Source organism: Dipodomys merriami, unplaced genomic scaffold (assembly GCF_024711535.1).
Source record: "Dipodomys merriami isolate MVZ:Mamm:240054 unplaced genomic scaffold, mDipMer1.0.p SCAF_10, whole genome shotgun sequence".
NCBI lineage: Eukaryota > Metazoa > Chordata > Mammalia > Rodentia > Heteromyidae > Dipodomys > Dipodomys merriami.
Window position 1 is genome coordinate 2661089 of NW_027202271.1, and position 18647 is coordinate 2679735.

General features: G+C 42.5%; 1 protein-coding gene across 2 annotated transcripts in view; it reads right to left on the bottom strand.

Annotated features, from left to right (window-relative positions):
* The window catches only part of Dennd5b (DENN domain containing 5B), a 176455-nt gene that overhangs the window by 70285 nt on the left and 87523 nt on the right, over positions 1 to 18647 (bottom strand). For both annotated transcript variants that reach the window (XM_070038400.1, XM_070038392.1), the window contains one exon: positions 12921 to 13587. In XM_070038400.1, coding sequence (XP_069894501.1) covers positions 12921 to 13587 — 667 coding nt within the window. The remainder of the gene's footprint in view (positions 1 to 12920; positions 13588 to 18647) is intronic.

Consider the following 18647-nt stretch of genomic DNA (forward strand, 5'->3'; position numbering starts at 1 on the left):
AACTTTTTTTTTTTTTTTGGTTGTGGGGCTTGAACTCTGGGCTTGGGTGCTATCCCTCAGCTCTTCAGCTCAAGGCTAGCACTCTACAACTTGAGCCACAAAACCACTTCCCGTTTTTTGGTGGTTTAATGAAGAGCCTCATGGTCTTTCCTGCCGGGGCTGGCTTTGAGCCACATTTCTCAGATCCAGCCTCCTGAGCAGCTAGGATTACATGTGTGAGCCACCGGCGCCCGGCTAATGCTGACCATTTTTAAGTTGGCTTTTGTCATTTTACAATTTTTAAATGACTGTCTTCAACAGTCTACAATGGGATTTTGCAGTGAATTGTCTACAGTCCAAGTGTACTGAAAAAAATTGTCCTTGCCAGGTGCCAGTAACATATGCCAATAATCCTAGCTACTCAGGAGGCTGAACTTTGTGGATCATGGTTCAAAGCCAGGTTGAGCAGGAAAGTCCCTAGACTGCTTTTTTTTTTTTGGTCATGGGACTTGAACTCTGGGTCTGAGCACTGTCCCTCAGCTCTTTCAGCTCAAGGCTAGCACTCTACCACTTGAGCTACAGTGCCACTTCCGGTTTTCTGGTGGCTTATTGGAGATGAGTTTCACAGACTTTTCCTGCCCAGGCTGACTTTGAACCACGATCCTCAGATCTCAGCCTCCTCAATAAATAGGATTACAGGTGTGAGCCACCGGCGCCTGGCTTCCCTGAGACTTTTATCTCCAATTAACCACCAGAAAGCCAGAAGTAGAACTGTGGCTCAAGTGGCAGAGTGCTAACCTTGAGTGATAAAGCTCATGGACAGGACTCAGGCCCTGAGTTCAAGCCTCAGGATTGGCACACTCATATGCACATACATGCATGCACAAACACATGTCCTTATTTGGAAAACTATTAAAATCATTTCAAGAAGGGGCAAGGGAATGGAGGGATATGATAGAGGAAGGGAAATTGATCAGGATACATTATATGCATGTGTAGAAATGTAATGAAAATCCCTTGCTGATAAAAATTCCTTATTTGATTAATTAAGACCAAGATTTAGGGAAAAAGCTATTTACATGAATATTTTTAAAACAAACACCAAGTCAGTCATATGAGCACAGAGATAACTCAATTACATGACATGGCATGGACAAATGGACACACATGCACACCACCTCTCCCCCAGTGTAGGCAAGACAGACTTGTAATTAATTACAAAAAAAATTTTAGAGAAATATCCTTAGATTCTATTCTGTGGTCATCCATTTCAGTCAAGGATTAGTTTTTATTTTCTAAAAAAGTTTGTAACCTCAGTATTTAGCACAATATCTAACATAATGTAGGCTCTTTCACACACACACACACACACACACACACACACACACACACACACACACACACACACACACACACACTGGGTTTTGAATTCAGGGCCTTGTGATTACTTATATGCTCTAACTGCTAAGCCATGCCTTCAGTACTTTTTTTTTCCATTGGTTATTCTGAGATAGGGCCTCTCACTCTGTTTTCAGTACTGTTTGGCTAGACAAGGTACTCTACTACTTGAGACAAAGTTGCACTTCCAGCTTTTTCTGAGTAGTTTATTAGAGATAAGAGTCTCATGGACTTTTCTGCCTGGGCTGGCTTCGAACCATGATCCTCAGGTCTCAGCTTCCTGAGTAGCTAATATTATAGGCATGAGCCACTGGCATCTGGTTCCATCCCCTTTTTGCATTGGTTTTTTTTGAGGTAGTTTTGAGTTATGCAGCCTGGGCTGCAATCCTACTTTCTTATGTCACTGGCGATTACAGGTATATACCACAGTGCCCAGACAGTGCTTCCCCTATAGCTAGGAAGACAGGCATGTACCACCAAGCCCCGCCATTGGCTGAGATGGCTTTCAAACTTCTTTGTGTCTGGGCTGGCTTCAAAACATATCCCTAGATCTCTGTTACCTAAGTAACATTATAGACTTTAGATCAATACACCTGGCTTAGGGTATCACTTTTTGTCCTGGCAGGGGTCTGGACCTCAAACCACCTAATTTTGTTTTCCATCTTTGTTAGGATGACACTCAGTTTCTTCTTTTGAATGCATTCTCAAGGATTCTTCTGCCTAGACTTGCCTGGAACCATGATCCTTCTAATCTTATCTAGCCATGTAGCTGGGATGACAGTCAAGCACCACTGCCCACACTAGTAGGTATGGCCTGGGCCTCCCAAGTAGTTACAATTACAGGTATGAGCTACTATACTCAGCTCAATTTATTTTGGAGTAAATTAGTAACTTATTTGGATAAAAATGCACAAATCTGCAAGTTTTATAATGTTAAGTAGATCGATTTTTGTTCTCAGGAGGTTAAGAACTATTTAGCTAAGAATGTTGACACATGCCTATAATCCCAGTATTCAAGAGGCTGAGGCAGGAGAATTACAGGTTCCAGGCTAGCCTGGGATACATAGTGAGACCATATTTATAGCAAATGAAATACCCAAACAAAACTAACAACAAAAAATGACATGGACTAGGAGAGTAGCTCAGTGGTAGAGTGCAGGCTTACCAGGTGTGAGCACCACAAACAAACCAAATCATAAAACCTCCCTAAAGTGAAACTCTAGATTTTAAAAAAAGAACTATGGTTTTTAAGAACATTAAATAGGAAAAAGAGAATTACTTAAAGTCCCTCTAATAATTTAAAGTAGGGGCATATTTCATTTCCAACTTCAGAATGCCTTAATTTTTTTTTCCTTTTATGAAAAAAGGAAGAAGATTTATTTGGTTAAGAATTACTTATATTCAGAATGCTGAGATCTCAGGATTAAGGTTGAAAGCTAAGCCAGACAGAGAAGACCATGAATCTCTTTTCTTCAATTAACTAGTTAAAAACCTGGAAGTGGAGATGTGGCCTAAGTGACAGAATGCCAACATTCACAGAAAAATCATGAGGCTTTGAGTTCAAATCCCAGTACCAGCAGCACATGCACGCACACATACACACAAATGCACACACACAAAATTACTTTTATAAACATGTCTTTTATCAATGCCCTTCAGTCAAAAAGATCCAGTAACAGATCTCTACTTGAGCAAGCTGGGTGTGTACATTACTCATTTCAGAGAAGGGGAAAGCACACCCTTAGGGAAATATCAGTGAAAAAAGACTCTTGTACAGTATTTGGGCTTTCATTAGATAATTCTGGACAGGGTCTAAGAAAATGAAGACTTGCTTTGAATTGTGAGCTCTCAGAAATCAAGACAGTTCTGTGACAGTGTAGATATTCCAATAAATCTGATCTATTTATTAGGAGGGAAGATAGAGTATATAATAAAGCTAGGGATGTAGCCCAGTTCCATAGTGTATGTGAAACCTTGAGTTTGATTCCCAGTACCACAGAAACAGGTAAATAAAAAAGTTAAGTAGCTTTGAGAGCTGAGCACCAATGTCTATAATCCTAGCTATTCAGGAGGACAGATCCGAGGATCATGATTCAAAGCCAGCCCATCAGGAAAAGTCTATGAGACACTTATTTTCAATTAATCACACACAGACACACAGAAGGGGAGCCATGGCTCAAGTAGTAGAGCATAGACTTGAGCAAAAAAGCTCAAGGACAGAGCCCAGGCCCTGCATTCAAGTCCCTGGACTGGCATATAAACAAAAAGTCAGAAGTGGAGATTACAAGAGTCTGAGGCCTTAGTTCAAGCCCTAGTCCTTGTACCCACAAAAAGGCTGGTTAGCAAGTATCAGATGTTAATGTAATAAAAAAAAAAGAGGACGCTGAATATTTTATAGGTTATACAGACAGATGTTATTCTAGTGAGGCTACATGTCCTACTAAAGAACAACATGGTTTAGCTGTGAGCACTGGATCAATTCCAACACCACAGTGCTCTCAGTGGCAAACCCACTGAGTACGTATGTGTTTTAGTGATACCTGGCTGGCTTCTAAGCACCTTTCTTTACAATACCTAGCTTTGCCAATAGAGGGCAATGGAGATACCATAGTGTGCAATGGGCAGTGTTCAGCTACTTATTGACTAGTGGTATGAATATATGAAAACATCTGGTGGAACATTATCCCACGCCCAGAGAGAGTAGTGCTCCAGTAACTGGCCTCAATGGCCACCTTCTCAGGGCCATTCCAACAAGACACTGTACATTCTGTACTCACACCCACTGTGGTGCCCCTAATAGCAACTTGTGTCTTGGAGGTTTGTCTTAGATCAATAACCAACATCAGTTCTGGCCTAGGTGTGTTGACTATCTCTATTCTGTTTTTTTCTATGCTGTACTGGGACTTGAACTAAGGGTCTGGGTGTTGTCTCTTAAGCTTTTTTGCTACCACTTGAGCCACAGCTCCAACTCTGCTTTTTTTTCATGGTTAACTGGAGATAAGGGTCTTATGGACTTTTCTGTTAGGGTTGACTTCATACTATATCCTTTAGATAGCCTCTAGAGTAGCCAGGATTACAGGAGTGAGCCACCAGTGGCTAGGTCTCCCTTCTTTATAAACACAATTTCTTCAGTGAGGCATAAACTACAGGCTTAGAATGTGGGTGCCATTTCCATGTTTGTCCTTTTTTTTTTTTTTTGGTTGGTCATGGGGCTTGAACTGTGAGCCAGGGTACTGTTCTTGAGGTCTTCAGCTCAAGGCTAGTGCTCTACCACTTGATCCACAGCACCACTTCCAGTTTTCTGGAAGTTAATTGGAGATAAGAGTCTTACAGACTTTCCTGCCCAGGCTGGCTTTGAACTACGATCCTCAGATCTCAGTCACCTGAGTAGCTAGGATTACAGGCATGAGATACCAGTGCCTGGCAGTGTTGGTCATTTCTGGGGTATTCTTTAGAGTTTTATTTATGTCTCCACAGTTAATCTTCTATTAGAGTATTATTATACTTAACATGCTTCTATTCAAAGTACTATATGGTTTCAGTCTCCTAGTTGGACCTAAGATGAAAGGCACAGGGATTTGAGTAGTCAAATCAAATTCCTAGCAATCTGGTTACTGAACTATTATTGAGGGAAATGTCCAATCTTCTAAAAACACAAATCCTTCAATAAATGGTGACTGGGCTAAGTACTAGTGGCTCATACCTGAAATCCTGCTACTAAAGAGACTGAGATCTGAGGATAGTGGTTTGAAGGAAAGCCTAGAAAATGCTTTCCTCATCCTCTACTATAGCACAGAAAGCACAGAGATGTTCCCTAAAACAGTATGAATGGAGTAAGTCTCCATGAGCCCAAAAAACAGAACGGAAGGGAAAGTGGCTGGTATATAGCCACTTTGTGGCTATGCCAAAAGCCTGCCAAGCAGCTTTCAGTGGCAATTACTGGGACAATGGGCTAGAAAGTTTACATCAGAAGGAAAATTCTGACCTTGTATTCAGAGATGAACTGAAACTGTTGCCATGATAGAAATGCATCGAATTGTGAAACCTAAAATATTCATGATATCATCAGTGAGGTCAGAAAATACTCTGATGGGAGAGGGCAATGCCTAAGAGTTCCCCAGTGAGATGGGAATAATTTATTACTGACACTCATTACCAAGATGAGGGCAAGGCAGCCTCTTTCCCCCAGGACTGACTGGAACTCAGTGCGAAATTGCGAGGTTTATTGTCACTTTTCATCAGACTAAAAAACAGAACTGCTTGCTTTATGGATAGCAGGTATCAGATGAATGGCCACATCCTGTTTAAAAGGTAGTGAGCTCAGCTGGTGACTGACTCACACACTTTTTTTCCCTAACAATGACATAAGAGCTGAACAAAGGTAAAAGCCCAAGTTTCTTGGTTTATAATCACTGATAGGCAGTGGCCAATGGCCTGGTAACATGGTCAGGTAGATGAGCAATAAAAAGTCAGACTAATAAAAGGATGCCTATACGGGGTAGTCTCCCATATCTATCTCAGCCAACCTTAGTGTTTAAAAAATATCATGAATAGGTCTGGGTGCTGGTGGCTCACACCTGTAATCCTAACTATTCAGGAGGCTGAGATCTGAGGATTATGGTTCAAAGCCAGCCCAGGGAGGAAATTCAGTGAGACTCTTATCTCCAATAAACCACTAGAAAACAGGAAGTGGAGGATGGGAAGGTGGCTCAGTGGTAGAGCGCTTGCCTTGCATGCCTGAGGCCCTGGGTTCGATTCCTCAGCACCATATAAGCAAAAAGAAAAAAGCCAGAAGTGGCGCTGTGGCTCAAGTGGTAGAGCGCTAGCGTTGAGCTGAAGAGTTGAGGGACAGCACCCAGGCCCAGAGTTCAGGCCCCATGACCGGACCCAAAAAAAAAAAAAAAAAGAACCTCATAGACTTTCCTGCCTAGGCTGACTTTGAACCAGGATCCTCAGATCTCAGCTTCCTGAGTAGCTAGGATTACAGGCATGAGCCAAGGTGGGGCTGGCTGTTTATGGTAACATTTTGCTTTGTAGTTATTGTTGCAGTGCTGGGGATCAAATCCAGGCCCTTTGCACATTACTAGGCAAGCATTCTACCCTGAACTATCATAATATGCTCTTAAGCTTATCATAAAATAAAGCTAATAGTATTAATGAGGCAGGTTAGCTACAGAAAAAGAATGCTAAAACTGATTCTTTCTCCTAGTCATGCCCTGAGAAACACCCAAGTGTTCTTAACTCCCCCCCCCCAAACCCCAAGGTCACTGCTGCTTGGGAGTAATTAAGCGGTCAGTTTGCCTAGAACTTTCTCATTAAAAGTAGACAATCTCAGGTCTAATTTAACTGAGGCACATGTGCAGTAGAAACTCATGTGTTCTGAGCATGACCTTTTTAGAACAAATGACTACTTAAGGTGTCATGCATGTTGGCTGCATCTCATACATATATTTAAAATCCTGGAATGGCATCTTTGGATATGCCCAGATCCCTTCCAAATCATGATCCCTCATTCTCCTAAGCTCAGCCCACTATTATTACCATGAACTCCTCCCATATGACCTGAACCCTAAAAAAACTGCTTTTAACTATGTGCTTGCTCTTATGTCACCTAGCTTGAGCCCATCATTGCCATTACACTTCTAGCTTCCTCTATAAAGTCCTTGCTTTGCAACTTTACTTCTGTGTCTGTTTGTTCAATTCTTTGCTCAACATACCAATAATCTGCCATCTTCACCTCAGAGACCACCTACCAGTAACATTAAAATACTGGTCAAAGCTAGTCAAATTCTACTGCATTAAAAATGCAGTTCATATGAATCCCACATTCTGTCATCAGCATACTAGTTTTGCTTTGATGATTTATAAACTCCAGAATCAACAACTTTTGGTATTTGCTTGGGCATAACTAACAATTTATCAAGAAAGAGCTTTGACTCTGGCAAGGTTAATCCACACACCATTTACAAGAGAAGAGAGCAGAGTGCTGCAAGGCACAGAGCGCCGTAGGCAGCCCTAACTGCTTATTTTCTTTGTCAACAGCTAAAGGAGGTAAGCAGAAATGTTCCAGAGGCTTTAATTAGTGGTATCAAAAGTTAGACACTGGTGTTTAGATTCCCCATCTTTTATTCCTCTACTGTTCTTTTGAAGAGGGTCACACTCCCCTCTTCCCACTCTACTGCTCATAGATTTCATGGCTGCAAAACAAAGTGCCTTTAAAAAATTTGGGGGTGGGAGTCCTCAGAAAAGAGCCTTCACCTCCTGAGAACATTTTCTACTTCAGATTCTAGCTAATTACCAGTAAAGTAACACCTGTGTGCATATCTTGAGATGATAGACTGAATCTGTTTCAACAGGTCATGGACCAGAATTTCCAATCAGTCTGAATGGACATTTTTATCACTGGAATCCTTCTCCCTTCATGCAGGTGGGTTTTCGTGGTAATTATTTAGTGTGCAGAACATCTTTAAATTTTATGGAAGTTTTATCAGTGAATAAAAAATGAAGTATGCTCTTAAATGTCCCTTACAGAATCAGGAAGGATGAAAGAGATCACCAGAGAATAAATCAATGTAATGACTCTCTTACCACATTCACCTAAATGAAATCTCTCTAAGGCAAGAGGCATTTTCCAGAGGTTTCATTTCATATTCCACAAGTATTTAGCATGATACCTCCTTAACAGAGCTGAAGAATGAGTTAATGATTTAAAAATAAATATTGAGACAGGTAAGAAAAGGTTAAGTACAGTCCCAGTACAGCTACTATGGAGGCTCAGTATTTGGGCAAAGACTGAGCAGACCCAACTTCCCCGAGCCTCAATTTCTTCCCTGATAAAATACAGATAATAGCACTAACTCACGTGTGAAGGGATTAAATAATTCACTTTGGTAGCACAATTCTCAACGAGAGTGGTTATAAACTTACTGTTGTGGGCTCTTTATACTGTATGACACTGAGAGGAAAAAAAAATCTAGTTCTAGGAGCCAGGCACCATGGGGCATGACTATAGTCCCTGCTACTTGGGAAGTTAAGGCAGGAAGATAAGAATCCAGCCTTAGCAACACAGTGAGATCCTGTATCCAAAAAAAAAAGCCGGATGCTGATGGCTCCTGCCTGTCATTCTAGCTACTTAGGAGGCTGAGACCTAAGGATTACAGTTCAAAATCAGCCTGGGCAGGAGAGTCTGTGAATCTCTTACCTCCAATAAACCACCAGAAAACGGGAAGTGGCGCTGTGGCTCAAATGTGTAGAGCACAAGCCTTGAGCTGAAGAGCTCAGGGATAGTGCCCAAGCCCAATTTAAGTCCCATGACAGACTGAAAAAAATATACTTCCATTATTTCAGAATTCACTCTGTTCTTAGTTGACTAAGTTAGCAACAACAACAAAAAAATAGAGTACCAAAATCATGTTCATAAATATTCACTCTTCTTCATTTGAAACTAAAATTAATTGGTAGATAATCATCAACTAACACTTCTCAACAGATTCCTTAAACAAAATGGGACAAGCTATTCAAACAGAATAAAAAGCTGAGGTCTCGGGGCAGACAAGCAGTGAGACATGAAGTTCTCTTTTAAAAAGGAAGTGAGATAATGGGAAGTTTTTTTTTTTCCTTTCTAAAAATAAAGTATGGCACACAGTATGAAAGAACGTTTATTAGGGATTTTTGCAATGTGGGAGAAGGAACCCATGGCCTCAAACATGTTGGAGAGATGCTCTCCACTCACCCGTCACCCATTTACTGGCTTCTTAATCCTGGAACCAATGCCCAGTACAGGGGATGGAACCCAGGGACCTCATAAGTGCTAAGCAAGCACTCTTATCACTGAGCTACAGCATCAGCCTAAATAAATACCTTGACTATTTAATTTTACAAAGTTATAGTTTAAATAGTAGTATGTTAGGCTGTCACAATCTAAGCATGATGTATAGTGGATTCTATGGGACTAACAGTGCTAATAATAACAATAACATCAGCTATCAGTGCCAATTTTTTTTGGGGGGGGGGATCTGGTCGTGGGGCCTGAACTCTGGGCCTGGGCACTGTCCCTCAGCTCTTCAGCTCAAGGCTAGCGCTCTACCACTTGAGCCACAGCGCCACTTCCAGCTTTTTTCTTTTTGCTTATGTGGTGCTGATGAATCGAACCCAGGGCTTCATGCATGCAAGGCAAGCACTCTACCACTGAGCCACCTTCCCAGCCCTATCAGTGCCAAGTGTACACTTAGTATTTGTACAAATTTTCTTGCTTAACACCTGCACAATAAATCAATGATGTTGATAGATAAACTTATCCCAACAGACATAACTTAACTCGGAAAACTAATCCTTTGGAAAACTAAGTAAGTTGCCGTTTAGTTAGTATGACAGAGTGTAGAGACTTCAATCAAGAATTGTTACCAGAGCCAGATGCCTGTAATCGTAGCTACTCAGGAGAAAGAGATCTGAGGATCACAATTTAAAGTTAGTCTCAGCAGACAAATCTGAAAGACTCTTTGGTTTTGTTTTGTTTTGTTTTTTTGATCTGGTAGTGAGGCCTGAACTCTGGGCATGGGCGCTGTCCCTCAGCCCTTCAGCTCAAGGCTAATGCTCTACCACTTGAGCCACAGCACCACTTACAGCTTTTTTCTTTTTGCTTATGTGGTGCTGAGGAATAGAACCCAGGGCCTCATGCATGCAAGGCAAGCACTCTACCACTGAGCCACCTTCCCAGCCCCAAATCTGAAAGACTCAACTCCAATTAACCTGCAAAAAGCCCTTTGTGGAGCTGTGGCTCAAGTGGTAGAGTGCCAGCCTTGAGCAAAAAAGCTAAGGGAGAGCATGAAGTCCTGAGTTTGAACCCCAATACTAGCTTGTACACACATAAAAAATCTGAAACTTGTTTGAGAGTGACATTATATGACTTTGCAACACTATCATCTTTAGGGTAAAAAAGGAAAACGAGAAAGAATTAGTGATATACAGGTAATGATAAGCACTAAGAAAGTGAGAGCAAGAGGAAAGGGAAGGAAAAAAAAGAAGAAAAGGAAGAATTATGATTGGCTAGTGGAGAACTTCTTAACAACTGGAACCCATTATCAAAGAACATTATGTAGGCCAAATTGAAGGAAAACAACCGTGTGAAGGGCTGTCAACACACAAATAGTGTCAACATACACACAAGACGGGGAAGTACAAATATAGCCGACTTGGCTCAGCTTTTCCTCCAATTTAAAATAGAAAAATAAAAAAAAGAGAGGTGATAAAATAAGCTTGACGGCAGCAGTTGGGAGACTGCTACAATTCTGTCAGCCTAAATAGTTAAAAGAACACTAACCCAAACGTTTGTCTCACATTGGTTTTTTTTAAAGCACCAATGCATTCAAGTGCTCTGATTTATAATTCCCTTCAATTCACTATTCATTAAGATATATTATCTGTGTTTCATTTGTGAATTCATATTCAGATATGAACTGGTACCTTAGTCTAGGTTCCCCATTTAGTTTTCATAAATGCACTGGTCAAATAAATCTGTTTGATAGTATCTTAAATGTGGGTTGGGAGACCTTTGAATAAAATATATCACAAAGAGGAAGTAGAGGTGTGGCTCCAGTGGCAGAGCACCAGTCTTGAGTGAAAAAGGCAAGTGAGAGTGCAAGACCCTGAATTCAAGCCTAGTACCTGCACCAAAAAGAAAGGGGCTGGGAAGTTGGCTCAATGGTGGTAGAGTGCTTCCCTCGCATGCATGAGGCCCAGGGTTCAATTCCTCAGTACCACATAAGCAGAAAAAAGCAGGAAGTGGCGCTGTGGCTCAAGTGGTAGAGGCTAGCCCTTGAGTTGAAGAACTGAGGGACAGTGCCCAGGCCCAGAGTTCAGCTCTCATGACCAACAAAAAAAGGGGAGAGAGAAAGAGAGAAAGAGGAGAGAGAAGAGAAAGAAAGAGGGGGGGAGAGAGAGGTAGAGAAAATGAGAGAGAAAGAGAGAGAGGTAGAAAATGGGCTGGGCGCCGGTGGCTCACATCTGTAATCCTAGCTACTCAGGAGGCTGAGTCCTGAAGATTGTGGTTCAAAGCCAGCCCGGGCAGGAACGTCTGTGAGACTCTTATCTCCAATTAACTGCCAGAAAACTGAAAGTAGCTCTGTGACTCAAGGGGTAAAACGCTCACCTTGAGCTGAAAGAGCTGAGGGTCAGTGCCCAGGCCCAAAGTTCAAGACCCACAACTGACGGGGGAAAAAAAAAAAAAAAGGAAGGAAGGAAGGTATCACAGAGATAACTTCCTTCTGGTATTGAAGCATCCCCTTTCCCCCAAACATACAACACAACTCTATGCAGAACTGCTGCAGAGCTTGTAAAGTGGCATCTGGGTCATACACACACACCTACCTTCTGCACATTCACGTGGAATGCACCTAACAGGCAGAGCTGACTACAGGAACAGGCTGCAGAGTAAACAGTCTCACTTAGCCTGTCCAAGGCCAGCTACATTTCCATGTGGACAATTAGTAATTTCTAAAGAACAGGAGGTGTGTGTGTGTGCGTGTGTGTTTGTGTGTGTGTGTGTGTGTGTGAGAGAGAGAGAGACAGAGACAGAGACAGAGAGAGACAGAGAGTAAGAGGCGGGGGGGGGGGGGGGAGGGAGGGAAAGATAGAGAATGTCCAGGGGCTTGAATTCAGGACCTGGGCTCTGTCCCTGAGCTTTTTTGCTCAAGGCTAGTATTCTACCACTTGAACCACAGCTTCACTTCTGGCTTTTTGGTGACTGATCAGAGGTAAGAGTCTGCCTAGGCTGGCTTCAAACTATGATACTCAGATTTCAGCTAGGATTGCAGGTGCAAGCCACTGGCACCGGGCTTAAGAAGAGGAAGTTTTTTTTTTTAATTTAAATTTGTTCTACTTATTAAAATCATTTTAATAAATAAAATTTTATTTCTTTTAAAAATTATTGATTTATTTAAAATTAATTTATTTAAAATTTTTTTATTTTTAAAATTTTTTACTTTTGTTATTATATCTTTAAGTAGGTGTACAAAGAAGTTCCCATTCTACAAAACGGTATATGAGTACAAGGTGCCTGACAACACTGTCACCCATTGCTCCTAACCCATCCCTTCTCTTTTTAAAATTGAGATTAGATGATTACATAAATTTCACAGTATTGTGGGATAGTGATACTTAGTTAAAGTCACAAACACATTTAACCTTCACAAGGCAAATTGTCATTATCATGATCTATAAAGTGTGAATTCATTCACTTCTAGCTTTTTGGTGACTGATTGGAGGTAAGCTTCTCATGAATTTTACTGCCCAGGCTGGCTTCAAACTATGATACTCAGATTTCAGCTAGGATTGCGGGTGCAAGCCACTGGCACCTGGTTTAAGAAGAGGAAGTTCTGCATATTCCTGTTTCTCTCCACAGCAATGCTACCTCAAAGAGAATCAATGCTGCCCACTTGGCTCCACCATGCCTGCTCTTTTTCTTTAAACCAGAAGAGACTCCTGAAAGTGCATTGTCAGATTCTAAGACTGCAGCTCCAGGAAATAGAGCAGCTGAGGACACCTACCTTGTGAGTAGAGAAGGATCTGCATTTCTAAAAGTACACAGGTAAACACCTGCACTAAGTTCTCTAATCCCAGGAGTTCAAAGGCCTCTCGAAGAGGGTAGTCAGAGAGGGGGAGTTCATTGGGCCCAGGCCGCTGACAGATGACAGGTTCATAAACACCATAAAACTTCAGGGATCTCCCTGGTGGCGGAAGGGGGACCTCATAGAGAATGTTATGAATGTAGCTCTCCAGTGGCAAGGGTGGGGGCTGCTGGGAAGTCACAGCCTTGTAAAGCTGGATGAGGAATTTCTTGCAGGCCTGCATGAAAGGCAGTGGCGTGATCAAGCATATGCTCTTGGACACATAAAGGGTGTCTCTGTGGATATCATAGGAGTTGTAGCGCTGGAGTTTCAGGAGGGACGTTGTGTCTCCCTCATCAATACTGCTTGCCAGGGAGTCCATGCTGCAGGAGGACGAGGCGTACAGGCCGCTGTACTGCTCGGCATGGTGCATCTGGTAGAGCGTCTGCATGGCCGTGCAGATCTGCTTGCTGCTTACTTCTTCATAAAAAGTGAGAACAAAACCATATGTGCGAGAACCATCTTCACGGGTGATTATAAATGAGTGGAACTGAGGGTCTTTATTGTCAGCCTGTGTTCTGAAAGACAGACCTTTCGGCATGCACAACTGTGGAGGAAGGGAGGAAAGGCATCAGAAGGCAACATACAAGCAACTTCAGAAAATAAAATGGATTCAACTTATTTAAGGGGATTTGACTTTTGCAGGAGACTTCAGTTCAAACACATTATAGTCTGGTGCTAGTGGCTCACATCTATAATCCTAGCTAAGCAGGAGGCTGAGAGTTGAGTATCTAGGTTCAAAATCAGCCCAGATAGAAAAGTCTATAAGGTTCCTGTTTGAAATTAACCAGTACAAAGCTGGAAGTGAGCTGGGCACTGGTGGCTCACACCTGTAAGCCTAGCTACTCAGGAGGCTAAGATCTGAGAATTGCAGTTCAAAGCCAGCCTGGGCAGGAAAGTCTGTGAAACTTTTTTTTTTTTTTGGTTGGTTGTGGGGCCTGAACTCTGGGCCTAGGTGTTGTCGCTCAGCTCTTCAGCTCAAGGCTAGCACTCTACAACTTGAGCCAGCACCACTTCCAGCTTTTTTTCCTTATATGGTGCTGAGCAATCAAACTCAGGGCCTCATGTACACAAGGCAAGTACTCTACCACTGAGCCACCTTCCCAGTCCCTGTGAAACTCTTATCTCCAATAAACTACCAGAAAATCAGAAGTGGCTCAAGTGGTAAAGCACTAACCTTGAGCTAAAGAGCTGAAGGGCAGCATCCAGGCCCAGAGTTCAAGCCCCACAACTGACCAAAAAAAAAAAAAAGGATAGAAGTGAAGGTATGGCTCAAGTAAAAAGAAAATACATGGGCTGGAATGTAGCTCAGTGGCAAAGTGTTTGCCTAGCAAGTGCAATGCCCTGGGTTTGATCCCCAGTACCAAAAAAGAGAAGATAAAAACAAAAAAAGGGAGAGGCTGGGAAGGTAGCTCTGTGGTAGAGTGCTTGACTTGCATGCATGAGGCCCTGGGTTCAATTGCTCAGTACCACATAAGCAGAAAAAGCCAGAAATGGTGCTGTGGCTCAAGTGGTAGAGTGTGAGCCTTGAGCTGAAGGACAGCGCCCAGGCCCAGAGTTCAGGTCCCAAACCCACACACACACACACACACACACACACACACACACACACAAATATTAAGTCTTGCTTTATACATGCATAAAAATATTCTTTAAAGAAATACACATATAAATACATAAAAGGAAAAAATATTTACTGTGTAGCTATTTACTGTGTGGAATGTTTAAGAATGAGATCTTTGGTTTGGTTCAGTTAAGCCTCTAATCAAGCTTGTGACCTGGAACAGGTCATGTAATTGCTCTGGACCTCAGCTTCTGTCTTCAGGAGTTGCTACATCAAGAATTTGAACACAGATCATTAAGTGTATTTTTTTGTAATTGTGATGGTGCTTCAGAGGAAATGGGAAATAGCTGAAAGCTTATTTGAAAAACGGAAAAAGAATTTAAAAAGAAAGGCAACTGGTTTCATCTTTGCTGTCTTAGAAAAACAAACTTTAAAATAAAAATCTTTGATTTACTGAAGAAGAGCAGAAGCAAGATATTTTAGATTAACTATAATGGAAATTATGCTCTCCTTCTTGGGAACTACCCAGGATTGAGTCAAACTCAGGAACAAAATTACCCAAGGAGCTAGGAGATATATATAAAATGCTTAAAATGCATGAGAAATTATAATTCCTTCAACTCTTCTAAATAAATTATAGAAAATCTGAAACATACTAAGAACAACAGAACTTTTAATTCTAACAAACTATGATTTGCTTTTATATATCTCTACTTTTTTTTTTTTTTTGGTCAGGTGTGGAGCCTGAACTCTAGGCCTGGGCACTGTCCCACAGCTCTTCAGCTCAAGGCTAGCACTCTACCACTTGAGCCACAGTGCCACCTTCCGGCTTTTTCTGCTTATATGGTGCTGAGGAATCGACCCCAGGGCCTCATGCATGCAAGGCAAGCACTCTACCACTGAGCCACCTTCCCAGCCTCCTCTACTTTTGTATTCTAACATGCCTTTTTTATTTTTTTCATTAATGAAGGGTGCTGGAGATTGAACTCAGAGCCTCACACTTGTACTCTACCACTTAAGCCATAGCCTCTACTAGATGCTTTTTTACATAAACATAACTTTATCATACCCTATACTTTTCTAATACTTTCTATATTTAATAACCAAATCTGGTGCAAAACTTACAAGTTTTCCCAAGTCTCCACATTACTAAGAAAATGTAATTAATCTTTAAAGTTATAGATCCTCCACTCAAAGTGTGAGTAAATGTTTATTAAGTGCCTTTAGTAGCTAGGCCCTGTGATCAAGACACAGAACTGAGAAAGACTTGGTCCCACCCTCTGTGGAGTTCCCAGGCTTTAAGAATGACAGTTGGGCTCTCTGCTCTTTTCTAGCTCTTTTCTCTCTTTCCTCTCTTTCCCAGCTCTCTCTCTTTCCCAGCTCTCCCAGCTCTCTTTCCCAGGCCTTTCCCCACCGTGTGGAGGACCAAGATGGCCTGATGCCAGCTGGAACGATGAATAAACTACCCCTTACCTGAATACCACATGCGTGGTGCAGTTCTTACTCGGCTACCTTTTTAAAAACCTAACGTAAATGGTGCCATGACTCGGATAAAGGGCTTAAAGTCAGGATAGCTGGGATTCCTCTCTGTTTTTTTTCCTTTTTTCTTTTTCTGTTTGTTTTTCCCTTTCTGCTCTGAGGAATACCCACAGTTCTGATGGCCTTTTGCGAACCCATCTGTCTGCTGCGGACACAGCGCTTCGATACCATTGCTGGGCTTCACATCCATGTCCACACCACTTCTCTACTCTGGTGAGTGAAACTACTTTCTATGGTTCTCTGTTGCTCAGTCTCTGTCCAGACATGGCGCCACGCCAGAGAGCTCCTACGGCCTTTAGCTGAAAGGCCGGTCACCTCTGAAGCCGAGGACGCTTGGCTTTGGGGGCTTGGCCATTTCTCTCTAGAGGGCTCTGGAGGAAGTCGAGATGCTGCTTCTGCCTAGTCAGCTCTCCTTTACTCACCAGACTGACTCTCCTACTCTTTTAATGGGGTGCTGCAAATCACGCCTGAGCCATGAAACCCCTTTGAAATGCCTCCTGAGCTCCCTGGAAAGCCAGAGAGCCTAATTTTATGCCAGTCTCAGATGTGCACAGTTTTTGCTACTGCAATGGTAAATGGTCAGAAGTCTGTTTACTTTTGGGCTCTCTTTGCTCTCTCTGCCATTCATGTCCAACTTTCCCTATCTCTCCCTTTCTCTTTTCTATATTTTGGCTTGTGCCCTGAAGAGTGTGATGCAGGCTGGGTCCCTGGGACCCCCCTCTAGGCTCCCTCTCAAAGGCTAGCCAATGTAGGCTTGATCTATTTGTTCAGGGTTTCTTTGCATTTTTTTCAGAAATTCGCCATCTTGGCCACATCTTGGTGGGTTAAGGGTTTGGCCCCATCTGGCCCTTAACCTTCCACCAAACTTACTACTCCATCCATCTATTCTAAGATGCCTTGCTAACAAGTTGCTCTTTTCACAGGCCCTGGTAACTGAGGCCAAATCATGTGATGTGCTTTGTTAGCAAAGATGTCTAAACATTGTTGTCAAAATTTTAGGTTTTGAGTTTTGCCTTTTTTGTTTTGTGTTGTGTACTACTGACTACATGGTTCTAAAATACTGGGCATATCTGTGCTAAAATTCTCATCACATCTAATGAGTTTTGTCATTTCAGAAAATTTGTTGGCAATTCTTGATAAGGAACAGGTAAGCTCTACTTATTCTACTTGATCTCCTTGTTGCTTTAATTGGAAATAATAAAGGGTTTTTGTGGCAAAGATTTCAGTTCAAAGCCAGCCAGGGCTGAAAAATCCCTAAGACTCCAATCTCCCAGCTCACCTGCAAAGAGCCTGGCTAGAAGCATGGCTCAAGACTCTCATCTCTAACCAGCCAAACTCTGCAAGTGGTACTATAACTCAAAGTGGTTCAGTGCTGGCCTTGAGCAGAAGTGCTCAGGGACAGTGCCCAGGCCTTGAGTTCAAACCTCCTTACATACCCAGCAATGAGCACCTAGACTAGCCAGTCTGGGGAAGAGGGGAACATGGAGAGGAGTAAGAGGAGTTGTCACATCAGCTACTTTGTGCCTGCCTTTTCAAAATTAACCAGAGCCGGGAGGTCAGTAGAAGTAAGAAGCCTGCCCATCCAATGTCTATACCTGTCTACCTATTAACTGAACAGGAATTTATATTCTTGCCTTTGTCATCTGACTTCTCTACCTAGTTGCTAGATGTCAGAAGTAGCTAGGGACATTTCTACCAACATTTTCAGCCCCAAGTCCTTCCTCTTGCCATTTATTTGCTCTCTAGTATTTTTTTTTCCAGCCCCTCAATGCTCATGAGACTTCTCCAGACTTCATCTAAGGACTCATGCCATTAAGGGACAGCTGCTGTTCACTGCCTTCTCTGGGAGGGGACCAAGTTCCAGCCTTTTACCCCTATTGTCGACGCCCCTTGTCAGCAGGAAGTAACCAGAGAGAATCCGTGCCCAATTTCATGATTATTAAAAGGCTGGAATGTAAGGTCAGCTCCTGGATGGCTATCAGACTCCACCCCTCCTCACAGCAAAGTCTCCACCCAGTACTTGTGTTACCTAGGCAACTGGGACACCTAGAAGAGGTCACATATGCATCCCCTGAGGTCACATCTGAATTTGATGTGGCCACACCTTTGTCCGCCCATACCCTAGGATAAGGCCTAGCCCAGGCTAAGATGCCCTCTCTCTGCTCTCTCTCTCTCTACTCTTTTCTAGCTCTTTTCTCTCTTTCCTCTCTTTCCCAGCTCTCTCTCTCTCTCTCCCAGCTCTCTTTCCCAGGCCTTTCCCCACTGCGTGGAGGACCAAGATGGCCTGGTGCCAGCCGGAATGATGAATAAACCTACTCCTTACCTTAAAAAAAAAAAAAAAGAATGACAGTTGGAAGTGCAGGCCTCTATGGGCGGGGGGGGGGGGGGGGGGAACAGTAAGAAAAGAGAATTATCAGGTAAAAATTAAGTTCAAATGGGAACCCAATGGTGCATGCAGTTAGTAAAATGAAGGTGCTAGGTAGATGTTGGGCACTGGTGGTACA